We start from the raw sequence: 17025 nt of genomic DNA, 5'->3' as shown, positions 1-17025 counted from the left end.
ACACACACACACACACACACACACACACACACACACACACACACACACACACACGTACACACACACACTCACGCACACAAACACCCAAATTCCAACAGGCGCATGACGTTTTCCTTGCAAAAAGAGATTATGAACTGGCGTCGAGGCGTGTGCAATTGAGATATTGATCTGCATTAATTGAAAGTCCTGCCTGGGGTGAGATGTTATTTTGGCCACATTGAAAGCATGTAACGATTTTCTTTAGAGGAATTGTATCATACAAAACGTAATATATTATTGTACTGTACTCTTGTTTCGAATTGCAAGTCCGTGTGGACATATTATTAAATATCGCACTGCTGCTCGTGAATTAATGTGACCGTATCTAGACAATGTATTTTATTATGTGTCCTTTGTATCTCAACACTTTGTATGATTTCTATGCGTTGTCTTGGACTGTTGTGTTGGTAACCATTGCTCCTAATTGATTACGACTAGGCCTACTACTTTTGATTCTGGCAGATTTTGTCTCTCGTCATGCTCTAGTTTGTAAACGTACAACCTCTCATTTTTGAACATTTTTCTGCTCAGTGCTGAGTGATTTTCTTGATCTCGTTTTCATCGTTACCATCATCATCATCATCATCATCATCATCATCATCATCATCATCATCATCATCGTCGTCGTCGTCGTTTTCGACGAACTTCGTTATTGTCATCATGTTCACCTTTATTCATTATTTCAGAAAAAATGCAAATTTCATTCGTTTATTTCTATGTTTTTTTTGGTGAATATATTTATGCTAAAATATACATAGAACAGTTCACACTCGGTTTGTGAAAATACGTAGTAAGCTAGATCTAGAGTTGTGATGGCATGTTCGTAGTTGTTCTCTTCTGTTACTATTCCATTCTTGACGGAGTTTTCGGGAGACAGCTCACAGAGCATAGTCGATGGAAGCTGGCATCTTTTCCACGAATCTCTTAGTCTTGTTCTCACTTTCCCTTACTATTCTTGTATGGCTTCAGTATATATTATTGTCTCAGACCGAATCAGTCAGGTAGTGTGTGGTTTGTTGCTCTGGAATCTTGAACCCCCCCCCCCCCCCCCTCTCTCTCTCTCTCTCTCTCTCTCTTTTCTGTGTGTGTCTCTCTGTCCCGTTCTAATTCTATGTGCCGTTATCTCTTCTCTCTTTTTCTTACTGCCTCTCTCTCCCTCGCTCTCTCCCTCAGCATTGCCCCCTCTCTCGCCCCCTCCCTCTCACTTTCTCTCTCTGTCTCTCTCTCTCTCTCTCTCTCTCTCTCTCTCTCTCTCTCTCTCTCTCTCTCTCTCTCTCTTAATAACTACGTTGTAACAAAGATTGGGGCAGTCTCTTTTTTCTAATTGCTTCCATTTTTCAGGAGGTAGCCGGCGTACTTAACATGTCTAATGCGATGATTACCTCCACACCCACAGTAGCAAAACTGCATATTATACTGGGCATCGTCTCTTAACTCCTTATGCCCTTGACCATCTTTAACCTAAAACGTTTTAAAGACAAAAAAATATTAACAGCCCTTTACTTAATTAAGATCGTTCTTTTTTTGTCTTTCAAAAAATCTTACCCCAATCACCTTCCTTTTATTTCTGATCAGTTCATTTGAAGAGAGCTTACTATTACTTAGAAAATGCTCCAGCATACGCGCTATTCTTTCTTTTTATATAATATTTAAATTACTTACTAAAACACGTGTATTATAATCTACTTACGTACTGACCGACTGCGTGTCCGTTTGGTCACGATTTTTGTTATTTCTGTACATATTTGACCAGTATTGTTATTAAGATTATTTATTATTTTTTTTATATTATTATTATTATTATTATTATTATTATTATTACTATTATTATTATTATTATTATTATTATTATTATTATTATTATTATTATTACACTTTTTATTATTGTTATTACTACCAATTATTTTATTGTTGATGTTGTTGTTACTAATATTTGGTGACTTTTTTGGGCAAAGTATGATTACTATCATTATTTGTTATTAAACTATATACCTATTTTCACATGTAATCTTATAAAGCAAGTGAGTGTACATGTACGTGAACTTCTTGACCCATTTTGGCACACTCCATGACTACAATACACTCTACCTATCGCAGGTCGTACCAGCGTCTTTATTATTAGAGTACTACCTTTGTGTCCAATGTCGGTGTTAGAAGAGAGTAGATATATTCTTTTGGTACCGTGCTGATTTCTGCATTCAACGATTATTGGTATTTTTATTTATATTGTTTTTATCTTTATTATTGTTCTTGTTATTATTATTATTATATTACTATTGTTATTATTATTATTATTATTATTATTATTATTATTATTATTATTATTAGTATTATTATTGTTATTATAATTATTATTTATTATTACGATTATTATTATTATTATTATTATTATTGTTATTATTATCGTCATTATTTTATTTTATTATTGGTATTATTCTTTTTTTTTGGGGGGGGGGGGGAGAGACCGATACTCTGTTACTAGTTTGTGTTCATTTTATTCTTGTGTAATATTACGGCCAGTTTTCTTGTTGTTTGGTCAGATGTCTGGTTCATTAGATTCTGTATCCTCAGCATTGCCCTTGAAGGTACTTAAGGTGTAAATGTTGTGTTTGTCAATAAAAAAAATGTACATCGCTCCACACGTGAGGACCACAACGTTACTGTTTCTATTTAATATTTATGAATGTCTGTTGTGACAAGACTGTTTCATCTAATGTTGGTTTAATCGTATTTTTCTTTACTATGTTGTCTGTTCTCTCCCCCTTGACAATCTGTGTCCTTTGATGATATGGTGGGGTATCTGTGCATTTACTATCGCTCTCTCGGTCTTTCTTTTCAGCCCGTCTATTGCTTCTCAGACTTCGCTGGCCTGGCTTCTATGACTCTGGCTCTTTTTACCCCCCATCCCCTCTCTCTCGCTGTTTCTATCGTACCTTCCCTTCTCTCTCTCTCTCTCTCTCTCTCTCTCTCTCTCTCTCTCTCTCTCTCTCTCTCTCTCTCTCTCTCTCTCTCACTCTCTCTTTTGCTATCTATCTATCTATATTATCCATCCATCCATCTATTTATCTGTCTATCTTCTATCTATCTATCTATCTATCTATCTATCTATCTATCTATCTATCTATCTATCTATCTATCTATCTATCTATCTATCTATCTATCTATCTATCTATCTATCTATCTATTTATCTACCTTTCTATCTATCTATTTATCTATCTACCTATCTTTCTGTCTGTCTGTCTATCTATCTATCTCTCTCTCTCTCTCTATCTTAGTCTGTCTCGTGTTTCTCTCATCTCTGTATGTGAATTATCCACAGGCCTTTTTAGAATCACGCTGTCACATTTCCTTATAATCAATATATTATTTCTTATTACTAACTATAACGTAAACTGGCGATTTCGTCCGTAGGGCAACTGTTTAACAACATGCATAATTTTGCTCAGACTAACACTGCCCTGGTGTTCAAGTGTAACCGTAGCTACTGAGATAACCATTTATTCATCTCTTTTCTCGACTGAGGCTTGGTGCTTTTCTCTGCGTGTTTTTCTCGTCACTTTGTATCCCTTTGTTTTTTTTACATTTTACCTGTGTTTTCTCAGCCTTTTTTATTTTCAAATATCGTATCTACCATCGCACATAGTGTAATCTGCCTTTTGCATCAAAGGTTGTTTTCTTTCCCATAAAGATTGGTTATGGTTTGTTTTATGCCAGGCTTGCGATCGACCTTTAGAGGTTCTTGAAATAATATAACATTATATAGCTTAGAGGACTCCAAGACGTATAATTTGAGCCGTAATGGAATTAATTTTGTTTGATGTATATGTCTACCCTTTTTCGGCATTGCTTTTTAACTTGGAGTTGAGGGGGGGGTGAGATAATAATCTGTCGCCCACACATCATACAAGAGTGTAATAATCTCTAAATACGTTTTAGTGTTATTTTGGCCTTTTCAACCCCGACCCCTCCCCCTTCCCCCTCCCCGACTTTTACCTACGTTAGTACCAGCATGCATTCCGCAAGCTTCACTCTCGTCTCGTCCCTCGGCACGTTCTTGGATGCTGTCACCCGCCATCTTCTCCCCATACTATTATGAAATCAAACCTTTGTTGTTTGGGCTCATAAGCTTCAGCGGCTGCTGGAATGAAACCTCTTTTCGATTTTATTTGTTTGTTTCTGTTTGTTTGTATGTTTAGTCTGTACATTTGGTCCTGAATTAATTGGTTTTGGAGGAATAAAAAGAAATTTACTGCATCTTTTTCCTACTATCATTTTACGGATCTATTGACAAATAAAGAGAAGAAATAACGTTTACAACGCAGGCGCCAAGGAAATGGAGTAAAGATCTGTCGGTTTCTTATTGTATGCAAACTATGAAGTACAAAAAGTGGGCGGAGGATGGGGCGTTCTTGTGTTTTGAGATAGTTTACATGTAAAATACAGCCGATTTCTCAAAGAAAATGGAAATGCATGCAGTTATATTATCTTTCTCAACCTGGCCGTTAACTTTGCCCTCTTCCAGTGGGTTTCTTTGCAAGGTGTTTCATAACATTGTCTTTCGGTGTGAATTCCTATTGTTGTTTAAATGTTGTCACTTTCTTACTGTTTTAAATTGTGTTTTATTTTTTTTAAATCTGTGTGTGTTTTTTTTTTAACCCTCACGAGAAACTCTACCAGCCTTGAGACAGGGAAGATATAAACTTTGATTCAACGATAATGGACGTATGAGTATTGTCAGAACAAATACTAGAAGAAGTGTTACCTTAATGCATATATAGGACTATGGAGAACAGTGGTTGCAGTGGCGTACAGAGGTGCGTGCGCATGTGTGAGCGTGGCTTCTTTTTTGTTTGTTTGTTTGTTTGTTTGTTTTAAAATAAAAGATAGGCTCCGTATTATTGCTTTTCTCTCTGTTGTAACTACTACAGGATAGATGTGTGATGAAACAAAAATTGAATGTGATTCAGCTCAGTACTATCTGTCCTGTTTCATTTTTTTGTTCCAGAGTTTCCCCCAAATCTAAGTGAATTGTCCACCAAAGTCAGTGAACTCCCAGCCAAATTGGCACAAGGAGTAGGGGAGGTCACAGAGAAATGTGTCTTGCAATGAGTCAAAGAAATGTAAGTTATCTGCCCCTGATCGTTTCGTCAACTGCACGGCATGGATTTACCCACTCTATTTGTATACTGACCTCACCTCGCCCTGTGATAGTGTGTTTGTGGCAATTTCTTTCTTGTTGTGTAGTTGTGTTTATGGCTTTATGATAATAGTTATTTATTTCCCCCCTTGGCTTGCTATTTTTACGTCCAGACCCTGGTGAAGGATCCACTGTCTTGCAAAATATTGCTGCAGTAATCTGTAAATATAGGGAGAAAGGGTGTGTATTATGTGGGGGGTTTTCGGGGAGGAGAAAGACAGTGTACCAAGGGAACAGGGTAAACTCAGGGAGCAGGGGTGGAGTGAGAGACGAGATGAAATGGGGGTTTAGGCTAATAGTAGTTCTTATTTGTAGTGATACGGTGTTTGTGTGCATTTTACTCTAGAATAGCGCGATTGTGAGTGACAATTGCCTCCTTATTGCTGTAATGAGGACTAGAGAAATTGGTGTAAAACAGTGAAGATAGTAGTGCTGATTGATTCACCTTGCAGTAATTTATTTCCAGCCGATCCTTGCTTTACAGTTGTTGTTTTTTTATGTCATGCACTTTAAACTTTTGTGAAGTTTTTTTTTTCTTTTTCTGCTGGGATGATGATAATGATGATAATTGTAGTTTTATAGCACGTACCGATGCTCTACAGCATGTTCTATGGGCTATTATTATACCCCGGCAGACTATAGAACTATCAGAAAGGTTGTGTCTTTCCAGAAAGCACACAGTGCATGCTACCGATAAAAGGTACAAACAGTAACAAACTGACTAGATCTTTCGCCGTCTATAACCGGGTAAATATTCCCGCATGGGTTAAAGTGAGGAATACTCGTATGAAGTGTCAAGGACATAACGTCGGGTGCCTGACGAGTTTCGTGCCCGTGCCCTTCCGGTTACGACCACAGCCGTCTCACCACTAGACCACGGACGCCACACTGGCCCTACTGGGCAGGGCCGAAGCAACCTTGTCCTTTGCGATCTAATAGTGTTGATTTCTTTTTTGTTGTTTTTTCGGGGGGGGGGGGGGTGTTTGCTGCTAATTATCTCGGTGTCGCTGCTCATGTTCTTATTGTTCGAGTTCGAAACTCGCGAATATCTTGTCCGCGAGCCTTAAGCTGTCAACATGGATTTTAATATTGTATGGGAATCGAACAAAACATTTACAATCTTTCGGCTTTGGAATTCAAATGCAGATATGTATATTATGTAGTCGTCTTTTTGGGGTAGACATTGTTTTTCTTTTGTTAAAAAAGGGGGGGGGGAGGGAGGGGGTGCAACATAACACACTCTTGTTTTTCGTTTTCAGTTCTTTGCAAGTGCCAACACCATTAGCGTTCATTTAGTCAAAAGACTCATCAGTTGTATTTTGGGCATCATGCGGCGTCGCTACGTTCCTGGTTAATCTCAAAGCGATATCGTGCCATGTAGTCACTTTTGTGTCGTATAGTATTGTGCTGCATGAGGGATTTCCCTTTCTTAATACTATTTGCTTGTGTTTTCTTCCAGTAAAAGCTTTCCTAATTTGCTAGAGCTTATCTTAATAATACAAAAAAAAAACAGGCTCTGCATTATTTTCGATGTGGTATTTCCTTTGGGCATTTTTTCTCTGCTTGTGCTCCGCATAACCCTGTCTGTGACTGTCACTGTGCATGTGTTGACTAGTTCTGGAAGTCGTAGGAGTGAACGATGAAGCGGACACACATAGATTTTACAGGCCGGACGACGTTTCTTCCTAAAATATCTTGTTTTTGTGATTGAAAATCGAATGTAATTGATCGATTCAGGCCACATGATGGCTCCAGTATAAAAGATAAGAGTTTATTGAATTCTGCACATATATATATATATTCTTATTCAAATCCACATGACTTTTAAATATTGAAGTGCATTTAATGAAATATAATTGATTATGTTTGACATCTTTCCTCTCCTATGGAAAAACTCATGCATCTTTGACACAATAACGCAATCTTGCCAGCTAGTTTATTCCAAAATCCCAACTTGGTCCCAATGGAGACATATTAATATTATTCGTAATATGGCTTTTGATTGGGTGCGGTTGTCCTGCTGCTGTTAAGTGACGTGTTTTGAGGCTCAGTTTCATAGTTGTGTCCGTCAACTTTACACTTTTCGTTTTTGTTTCGGTTGTCCTGTTTTAAGTTGTCCTGATTTGCGTAACTCGCTGCCGCTTTCAGCCGCTTTGGTAGCTTGTAGTGTTTACTTTTGCGTTTTCCTTACTGTTCACCCTCGTGTTCGTTGTATGTTCCTCTATAGAGCTTCGGTTGTTGTGCGCTTTCTTTGTATAATGCACTGAGGTATGCACCGAGAAATGCACCAAGCCATAGTGAAAAGTAGTTAACCATTTAAGCTGTAGCTAACTGTATTTAGGATGTAAGAACAAGCTCCTCTGGTTATCCTGAAATAATTATTATATGTAGCTATACTGTAAGCATGTAGCTCTGCTTGTAACTATTTTGATGTTGTTTTAGAGATGAAAAAGAAGTTCTAGAAAAATCTGTGGAAAGAGACCGATTTGATAGATTGGACGGATGGAGCGAAGCTAAAGCTAAAACTAAAAGATCTGGAATACGGACACAGCGAAAGGCCACGAAGTCTCCAATAACGAGGATTCCTTCAAGTAGGATCTTTATGGAGAAGCGCAAATTATATTTTCTAAAGCTAAATTCTTCGTAGAAACAAATTGAGAGTGCGAAGCACGTTGAAAGGTGGCGACTGATTGAAGAGGCGCTGTTGTGCAATACTGGCTGCCCTTTTCAAAGGCGATAACGGGTCTAGGTCAGATGGAAAAGTAGGTCCCGATAGCATTTACTCCTGTCGTGAAAATAACGCTTTTTTGTGGTCATTACATATAGTTTGATGTGTCTGAAGCTCAGGGCGTCCTTACAAAATTAAATAACCATAAAGAAAGAACGATGGGTCCATTAGAACAGAACACATTTTGAAAAGGTTCATATCCCGTGCATCTGTTACAAGGAGTACCCTTCCCCGGACATCACAGGGTTCTGTCTCAAGCGGTCGAGGGGACGAGTGATGGGGAAAATGGTGGGGGTGGCAGCTTTCAGACTGCTTGACGTTTATGAGAAGAGGCTTCCCTGAGAGTGATCAAACGACTATGCACTCAAGCTCTCTTTCTCTCTCTCTCTCTCTCTCTCTCTCTCTCTCTCTCTCTCTCTCTCTCTCTCTCTCTCTCTCTCTCTCACACACACACACACACACACACACACACACACACACACACACACACACACACACACACACACACACACACACACACACACACACGCGTACGCACATGCACACTCACTCACACACCCATACACACACATACTCAAACACACTCACACGCACACTCGCATACAGCAGACACACACACACACACACACACACACACACACACACACACACACACACACACACACACAGGTTGATTGTGCTGCGCAAACTCGCGTTTGATTTAGACTGCAGCCAAACAGTGAGTGAATGATAATAACTGCCCCAATGTGAAGTAAACACTGACTTACAGGACAACAATTACATTGTCGGGACAGATTCTCACTTGAGTTGGATCGAAAACATTCCTAACAGTTAGATATGATTGGAACTCAATGATAATTCAACAACGATACAGTCGTAAACTGTGGTTTTCTGAGCCCTTAAAAAGCGCCTTAGCAGCGCAACATTGGTAAATTAAATTAAGTGTACATACTCCAGAACTTGTCCCCGCCCTCCCACACTCAAAGGAAAAAAACCCTTTCAAATATATTTTTTTAAAATTAAAAGAATCAATAAAAGTACTAGATGTAAATACAAACAAAATTTAACTTACGGTCCTCTGATGATGGTTGCTGCAGTACTGGACTTTCTCACTCACAAGCATCGGAATGCTGAGAACACAGTATGTACATGTATATATGAAACGTCATCTTAAAGAAGTGAAACACCGCAGGCAGGTATACTAAACATGGTGATATGGTGTGCTTGTGTTTCGTTCGTAAAATAACTTGACCTATCTGGTGGATCTCAAATTCCACATCTATCGACATTGCACAGCTTAATGCAAAGTAGACACCCTCTAAGCTGGTTTTTGGATAGTTGTGTTTTAATAGACGTCTTTGGAGATCTTTCCGACGTCCCGACGTCCTCATTATGCTCCTATTCAGACGTAAGATGATATCAAGAGGCAAGACATTGGTTCATAGTGTTGATACCCAACAGCAGTTTTTCCTTTGTTAACATCGGGATGACTGTAGTTGGGTTACTGCCCAGGATGGCCTCGGTATTCTACTGTCCAGACGTAAGATGATACCAAGACGCAGGACATAGGTTCGTAGTGTTGATATCCAACAGCAGTTTTTCCTATGATCGGGGTAAATGTACAGTCATGTAGTTGGATTACTGTACGGGTTGTGGAAAATCGACTCACTCTAGTTCTCTGAGTGGGTGATTGGCGGGTGCTCAGGTGTGGTTTGCTCCTGCATCTATCGTCCATATCTCTCCTCCTTCTTTTTTGTGTTTGCTACACTCTCGTAACACCTGTGATCCTCGGCATTTATTTGACCTTACTGTTTTGCGAGTGCCGTAAAACTCTTATTAAAATTACAACGTTTTTGGTTTTTATTTGCTGAACGGAATCCGCCTGCTTCCTTGACGTTCCAAGCAAAGTCCTCTGACGATATTATGTGGCCACTGGTCTCTAAGCCTTAGGTGTTGTGTTTGTCGTGTCGACTGTCAGCAGGGCTTCCAATATCTCTCAGAACCTGGTGGCTTCTCATCATGCCAGCCGCACATGCAACTTAATTTATTGATGGTTGTTTGTTTGAGTAGAGAGAGGCACATCAGCACAATAATGGTCATTTAGTGTTGGGAAAAGGTAAGTCAGACAGACAGAAACGACACAGGGAAAATAAAGAAGTATAGGACCTACCAGTGACGCCCTCCAACATCCCGCTATTGATTATTACAATCGAACCTTTTCCAGTACGACCATGTTGCGTTGTCGGGGAGAAAATGGTCATGTGAGACATGTCTTGATGGACAGTAACATTATGATAAAAAATTAATTTTAAAGGGCGGGGTTGGGAGGGGGGGGGGTATCGTTTGTAGAGGTGGTTGTCTTGAGCAGGTGGTCATATTAACAGGTTCAACTGTACTTGTTTTTTACTCTTTCAATTGCCCGTGGATTTTGTTCTGTCATTCAATTGATATGTTCTAAACTGCGAATATCGGCCTGTCTACCTTTGCTTCAGCCTGTTGCATCTCCTGTCAGTTTTAGTTAGTTTTAGTAAGAGTTTTACGGCACTTGCAACACAATAAGGTCATATAAGTGCCGAAGATTTGAGGTGTTACAAGGGAGTAACTTACACAAAAAAAGAAAGAGGGAAGATAACGATTTTAGACATTTTTTTTATAGAAAAGAAGAAGCAAACCACACCAGAGCACCCGCCAACCTACCACCTCCTGTCAGTCTGCCTGCCTGATCGTTGTTGAGGTTTTAACGCCTTAAAAGATATGTGTCATTTTGAGCTTTTTATCTCTGAAAAGAACTCCGTGCAAAAAGGGTCAGTTCCGGAAAGTGGCTGTGTACTTTGTCTCACCAAGCTATCTTACTGCCCTTGCTCTGTCACACCTCCTTCTCACCTCACTGTCTGTCAGTTTATATGATTATAATTTGTCTTGGTTTTTTTCTGTTTGTCTTTTCTGCTCTTTTTCTGTGCCACCGGATCATGATTTTTGTGTCAGTGAATAACTACGCCTTATCTAGATGACCAAATTCTTGTATAGCTTTCTAATGCACGGTAGGCCTATGTGTTTTTGTAAATTCATGAGAACCAGACGTGAGCTTCGATAATAATAATATGATCTTTTAAAAAGTAAATTCCTGACTGAAACTGAAAAAGATAAGTGTCAACTCGCACTCCTTAAGAAGCAGAGGTCAAAGTTTGGTTTGATGTTTTCCTTTGTATGAACAAAGAGTATTTCATTAAATGTCACGAGATCTGCCTCTTCACCAGATGTTCTACCCTCTCTCCTCAGTAGTGCCAGCGCACGAGTTGTATCCCGTTGTCCTTGGAAAGAGTTGCTGATGTCGGGATGTGCGACGTGGCACGTGATCAACTTACACCGCGCCTCTGTGGGCTGCTGTGGGCGTGTGACCATTGTTTGTTGAGTTTATTGAATCAACTTATTGTAGGTGGTGTAGAGCCAGATGTGTGTTAACGACCAATTATCCAAGTTTTATGTTAATGTAGTGCCAGAGCAGATAGACTAGAATGACTATTTTCTTGATCTTGAATGGTTCACAGATTGCAATGGTTACATAGAGGTTTCAAAATCATGAGGTAAAGAACATATACGCACATTTATTTTCATCTTTAACAATGGTTTTTAATGATTTACCAGCTTTATAGTTTGTTTGGGTAATGGCCAATGTTTATTATTAAATGTAAAGTTCCTTCTGAATATAAAATTGTGCACGCGCGATACCTAACAAAGAATGCTACCTTTGCTTTATCGTTTAAAGAAGTCTGAAAAAATCAACAGCGGCACTGAACTTTGTTTCTTTTATCACAGTACCTTCAAGAACAAAGACATAATAAGACAATGGATTCTGTTAAACTTAAGTTTTCTCACTCATCTCGTACAGTACACCTGTTAACAATGTGGAACCCAGTACCTAGCTCAAAACTTTTTCTATAACAGCGTATATACGGTAATGAGATAAGGTGTAACCATCTCAACTGATTGTACAGCCAACACCGGAAATGAAGATATCAGTATTGAGAAGCGACGTCTTAAAAGCGTGGACATTCTGTTGAAATAATGGCGTGAATATTGTTGCTTTTTTCTCACAGCCACAGCTCATTTGACTTCAAGACAGTATTGCAGATGTTGGAGTTGGCAGCAGTTGTGGTCAACACGTGTTATGTCAGGGCATTTTTTTCACAGGTCAAGGATAAATTACAAGCTTTGTGTACAGTGCGGCCCATTCCATTTTTGTGAAATTGAATTTTTATTGAGATTCATAAAATGATGTTTTGTTTTGTTTTGTCTTTCTTACTTTTTTCTTTATTGTATTTTTATATACAAATATACACGTACACTCCTGCATACTTTCCCCATTCCGTGTCGTCTTCTAGTGAGTGAAGTGTTGTGATTTTCTTAGTGTTGTTATGAGCAATTTTGCCTCATGAATCTGTATAGTGATACAGAAAAAAATTATTCCAGTCTGACATAATGGAAAAGAGACATTTTGGTAATATTTTGATTGTCAAAAGGGCTCATACACTGTAAGTTACCAAGACTCTTCCACGTTAAAAGATGTTGTTTTTTTTCTACTGCAGACACAGAAGTGGTGTGTCCACCTTTTTTTCTGGTGGTTGTTTGGTCTTTGCTCTAAAGTTTGGCCATGTGAAGTTGGTAGAACAGTTTGTGTCTTGAAAATTATTCATATTGAGAAAGCCTTCATTTCCCACAAAGAACAGAGAAACACTTGATTGTTCCAGAATTAGTGTGTAAAGCCCCATTAAGAATATCTTAAACAAAAACTTACTGCAAGTTTCTTTTCCAAGTACCAAGGAGGGTTGGTATAGCCACCTGGTTATGACCAAGTGTGTGTTGTGCTGTACGAAGAACTACACAAGTTGATTCTTCTTGATAATGTTGTATTGTAGATAGGGTCTTGCTGTTTCACTCACTTCCTTTCCCTTAATTTCCAAGCTTGTTTTATTGGCTAATAAGGAAAGCTTTATTCATTGCTACGTCTCATATTGCTGTCAGTGACACAGTTCTGAATTGTACAATAATGTGTTGAAACTGTCTTTGATTTGTTGTTCCTGCTCTTAAACACTGCATACCCCCATCAGACGCTACCACCGAATACCGAAGAACGTATTAGCTTCCTAGAATATTACTATTAGGTGCACACACTTGAATGTTCTTTTTTTCTGTCAGATTTTGCACATTCTCTTCTGTCCCTTCCTCCCTTTTTTAATGTTTTATCAGATGTTGTGTCACGTTTATGTAGTATATTTTCACATATTTATCTGTTTTTTGAGCAGTCTTCTTTTGGCTGTAAAATTAGGTGACTGACATATTAAAAAATAGTGGACATTTCTGGAGAGCACATTTTCCATTCAAATGGCAAGAAATTCATTCCTCTGTATTAGTATTAGAAGGGGTAGAGCTGAGTCGGGTTTCAGAATTACTGTCATGAATTATTTATTACTGAAGAAATGTTGCTGATATTGCAATGGGGGGAAAGCTCATTCGACGTTTTGGACTACGAACAGATTACATAGAAATTACTAGAGCAAAATATGAATTACTCCCTAAGATGAGCCTAATCTTTCCATATTATGTCGACATTCTCATGACATGCATGCAGTGCTGCTAATACATATACATAGTTAGTTCCCAGCAGCACTCATCTTATTTTCCTCTACTACCTGAAGTTAATATGATACAGAGAACTCTTGTCAACTACCAGAAGTAACATAGCCCCCTTCCTCCCACCTTTCCATTCGGGCTAGGTGAATAAGTATAGATCTAGGTTGTCCGTACCCAAAGGATAGAACTGGTCAGTCCAAATAATGTGAGGTCTCACTCTCCTTTCCTGTGGCTCAGTTTAGATCTTCTTGTTGTGCCTCTTTCTTATAACCTATAGTGTGTTTGGACTTGTAGCTTGCCCTTGTTGGACACCCACCGCTCCCCAACCCTCCCTCGACCTTTTCCCGGCTTTTCTCTCCTCCCATGTGCTCAGCGTGTAGTATTCTGTATATATACAGCCAAAAGTGACATAGCATTTTTTTGCCTTCAATCAAATGAATCCTTACACATATGCAAAACCTAATTACTGATAATAACTGTGGGTACCCCATGTGCACTGAACTTTGTATTCTTGTTGGGTCTCAGCATGAATGTGATAATGTGATACAATTGCATCCTTATAGCATACCTGTTGAGAATTGAGAGATCATATAAATGGAGCTGCCTCTACAGATACAAAACAGAAAAAAAACCCAAGTTGAATATATTGTGTACATTCATATCTTAGAATAACGATGAGAGATGGTTTATAGAAAAAGAGATTCCATCATATAAAATACTTTGGCATTACTTAAATGACGCTTTTGATTAACACTATTGTTTTACTGCGTAGTTTATGGTAAAAGCGGGCTGTGGCTAACTAGATTCTAGTTTTACATTTACTGTGGCTGCTCTGAGGCCTTCTCTAGGATAGTATCCCAGACATTTTGTTCTAGTCAGAAAGGAAAATGCCTTTTTTATATAACAAAGCAAAGACCAAAATGCATTCTAGCTTTCACCAGGGACAATTTTCTGATACTTTGAGTTGTGAAAAATTAACAATGAACTGCTATGGTCTCTCTTATTAACTATAATACTAGTAATGTCTTAAATTTATTTTTAGTGGAATTATTTTGTTTGGTTTCTGTTGATATTGTGAATCAAAATGATAAACTCATAAGTTACGGACTCTCTGAAAAGGAAGTATCTCATTATGCTACGGGCAATATGATTTGAAATTAGTGTAAACAAGAGTACCAGTAATGTCATTGTTATTTTTTAGTGTTCTGGATTGCCCCAAACTTGTGATTGTAAAGTGATGAATATTTAAAAAATATGAAGTTTTGATATTTGCTTTTCCTACAGTTTGCTAAACATGGAGAAACTAAATCCATACTTATAAAATCATTATTTTACTTTGTTCTTGTATTTTTTAAAGACGAAAGTTATGTCTCCCTGCAGGTATTGTACCATGTTTTCTGTTATACTTATGTGTACGACCAAAAACTAAACTCACACCATTCTGTGGAATCTGAGGCCCAAATGTTTATGAACTGTGGTGACACTAACGTGAAATTTAGTAGTGTCTGTGGTCATGTATTCATGTCTTTCAAGACTATCTACATTGCTTTATCTTACAACTACAGAGAGGTTGTGAATGTGGTCTGTCATTTTTTATTTCTTTTTTTTAAAAGTTATTCATTTCTGTGTTCGATTAATAAGCTCTTCTCATAATACTTGCCATTTCTTATAACCGCCAGGAGTCTTTTCTGACTTTGTGATGTCAAACGTCACCAAGATGCCTTCTTACAAGTTAGGGATAAAACAACCCTAAAGGCACATTCGCGAAAAGGGGTACAATATTATAGGCCAGACACAAGGGAAGCAATCCGTCTTTGAACTCGTATAGCTTTCTATAAACAAGATTTGCGTCCCTTGGGCTATAAAAGTCAGAGCTGACCTGGTACATTGATGGGCTTTTAAAGCTGAAGGGAAAATGGGACAGATAACCTCCATCCTCACCGTTCTCTAATTGATATTTTTCAAAAGGCTGTGCTTTTCCGTTATTTTCGTTTCATTGTTTTTATTTTGTTTAATTGTTTTGCTGGTTTTTTTTAAACTTGTGGTTACCTTGCCAACCGTTGACTGCGTCTTGAACTGTATACATATAGTTGCATTTCAAGGATATTTTGATTTCTAGAAGTTTCGGTAAGCTTCCTTTAGTATTAATTACGCAACATTAAACTGTATTTACAATTTAAGCAATACATATTGAGTCACCTAATACTCAGTTTTACATAATGCAAGATGCTTATATGATTGTTTTCATTTTGTTGGTTTTTTCCAGTTTTTTGTTTTTGCACAGGCGCCTGCTAGAAACTAGTTTTTTAGGTTTGTTTTGTATTTATTCACCTATTCTGTTATTTCATTTGACCTAAACTTATGATTTGACTGTTGTCACAGCATTTTGTCCATCTTGGCATGGAGATTTTGCTTCATGATTGCATAATTAAAGAAAAAGGAAAGTTGTAAAGACTGTGTTGGTGTTATTATACAGTGATTGAGATGTCCAAGAATTCTGTATTATATTCTCTTTTTCAAATTGATTTTAAAATTTTAAAGGTAATGATTACTGAAGCCATCTCTGATTCTTGACTTCTTCTTTGTCTTGATTTTCTCTTGAGATTTTGTTCGTTTCAGAATGTACAAAAGTCTCGATTATAGTCAATATGAAGTGTGTGCCAGTACTTTGAAGGTTTCTTTGATCGTTATGACGGATTAAATTCCATGTCTTATCACAGGAGATATAGGGGCAGTATAAAGTATTTGTACGATCTGACTATTGGTGAACTTTGTGGGGTATTCTTTATGTTTTCATCTTGTCCTTTTTATATATATCTAAATGCTCATTACTTCATTTGACGACAAGATCTGGTTTAGTTATTTGAATTCGCTGTCATTCCTTTATTTATAATTTGTATTAATTTTTACAATTTTGTAGATGTGTATATAGTCATGTTAATAAGTACTTACTTTTGTAATGAGCATTGACTACATGTTTTAGATGATTAAAGTTGGTCTAGCTGAACTGACTTGACTTGTTTACTTTAATTCGCTTTAAAAATACACATTTAATTCAGAAATAAACTTGATTTTTAAGATTGAATTAGTGCAAGAGAGTCATAGAAAATCCAACTGCAGACTGTGTGAACTGTATGGAGGAGAAATGTATGTCCTATACAATAATTTCTGAACACTGCCATTTTTAGCAACTGTCAGATGGTTCTGAGATGACCCTGGGTTTATCTTAAAGTAAACTAAACCATGGTTTTTGAAAATATCTCCCTTGCTGAAATGCCTTTATTTTATTTATTTATTTTTTTTTTTGGGGGGGGGGGGGGGGGGCTTTGCCCATTTTTATCATATGGACGCCAAATGATTAGTAGAAAAAGGTGCACATAATAGTGCTAAGTATTTCATACATAATTATTGTGACATGTTGGTCTAATA

The 17025-nt window shown here is 37.8% G+C and overlaps 1 protein-coding gene across 3 annotated transcripts in view; it reads left to right on the top strand.

Moving 5' to 3' along the window:
- LOC101850213 (complexin) overlaps nucleotides 1-16603 on the top strand; it is a 103434-nt gene extending 86831 nt beyond the window's left edge. For 2 of the 3 annotated variants that reach the window (XM_035972525.1, XM_035972499.1), the window contains 2 exons: nucleotides 5046-5160; nucleotides 11245-16603. In XM_035972525.1, coding sequence (XP_035828418.1) covers nucleotides 5046-5149 — 104 coding nt within the window. In that variant the 3' untranslated portion in view covers nucleotides 5150-5160; nucleotides 11245-16603. The remainder of the gene's footprint in view (nucleotides 1-5045; nucleotides 5161-11244) is intronic. The other variant, XM_005088969.3, reaches the window with a different exon arrangement.
- Nucleotides 16604-17025: the final 422 nt, after the last annotated feature.

The sequence above is a fragment of the Aplysia californica genome, unplaced genomic scaffold, assembly GCF_000002075.1.
Source record: "Aplysia californica isolate F4 #8 unplaced genomic scaffold, AplCal3.0 scaffold00002, whole genome shotgun sequence".
Lineage (NCBI taxonomy): Eukaryota > Metazoa > Mollusca > Gastropoda > Aplysiida > Aplysiidae > Aplysia > Aplysia californica.
This window is presented reverse-complemented; position numbering and strand designations above follow the sequence as displayed.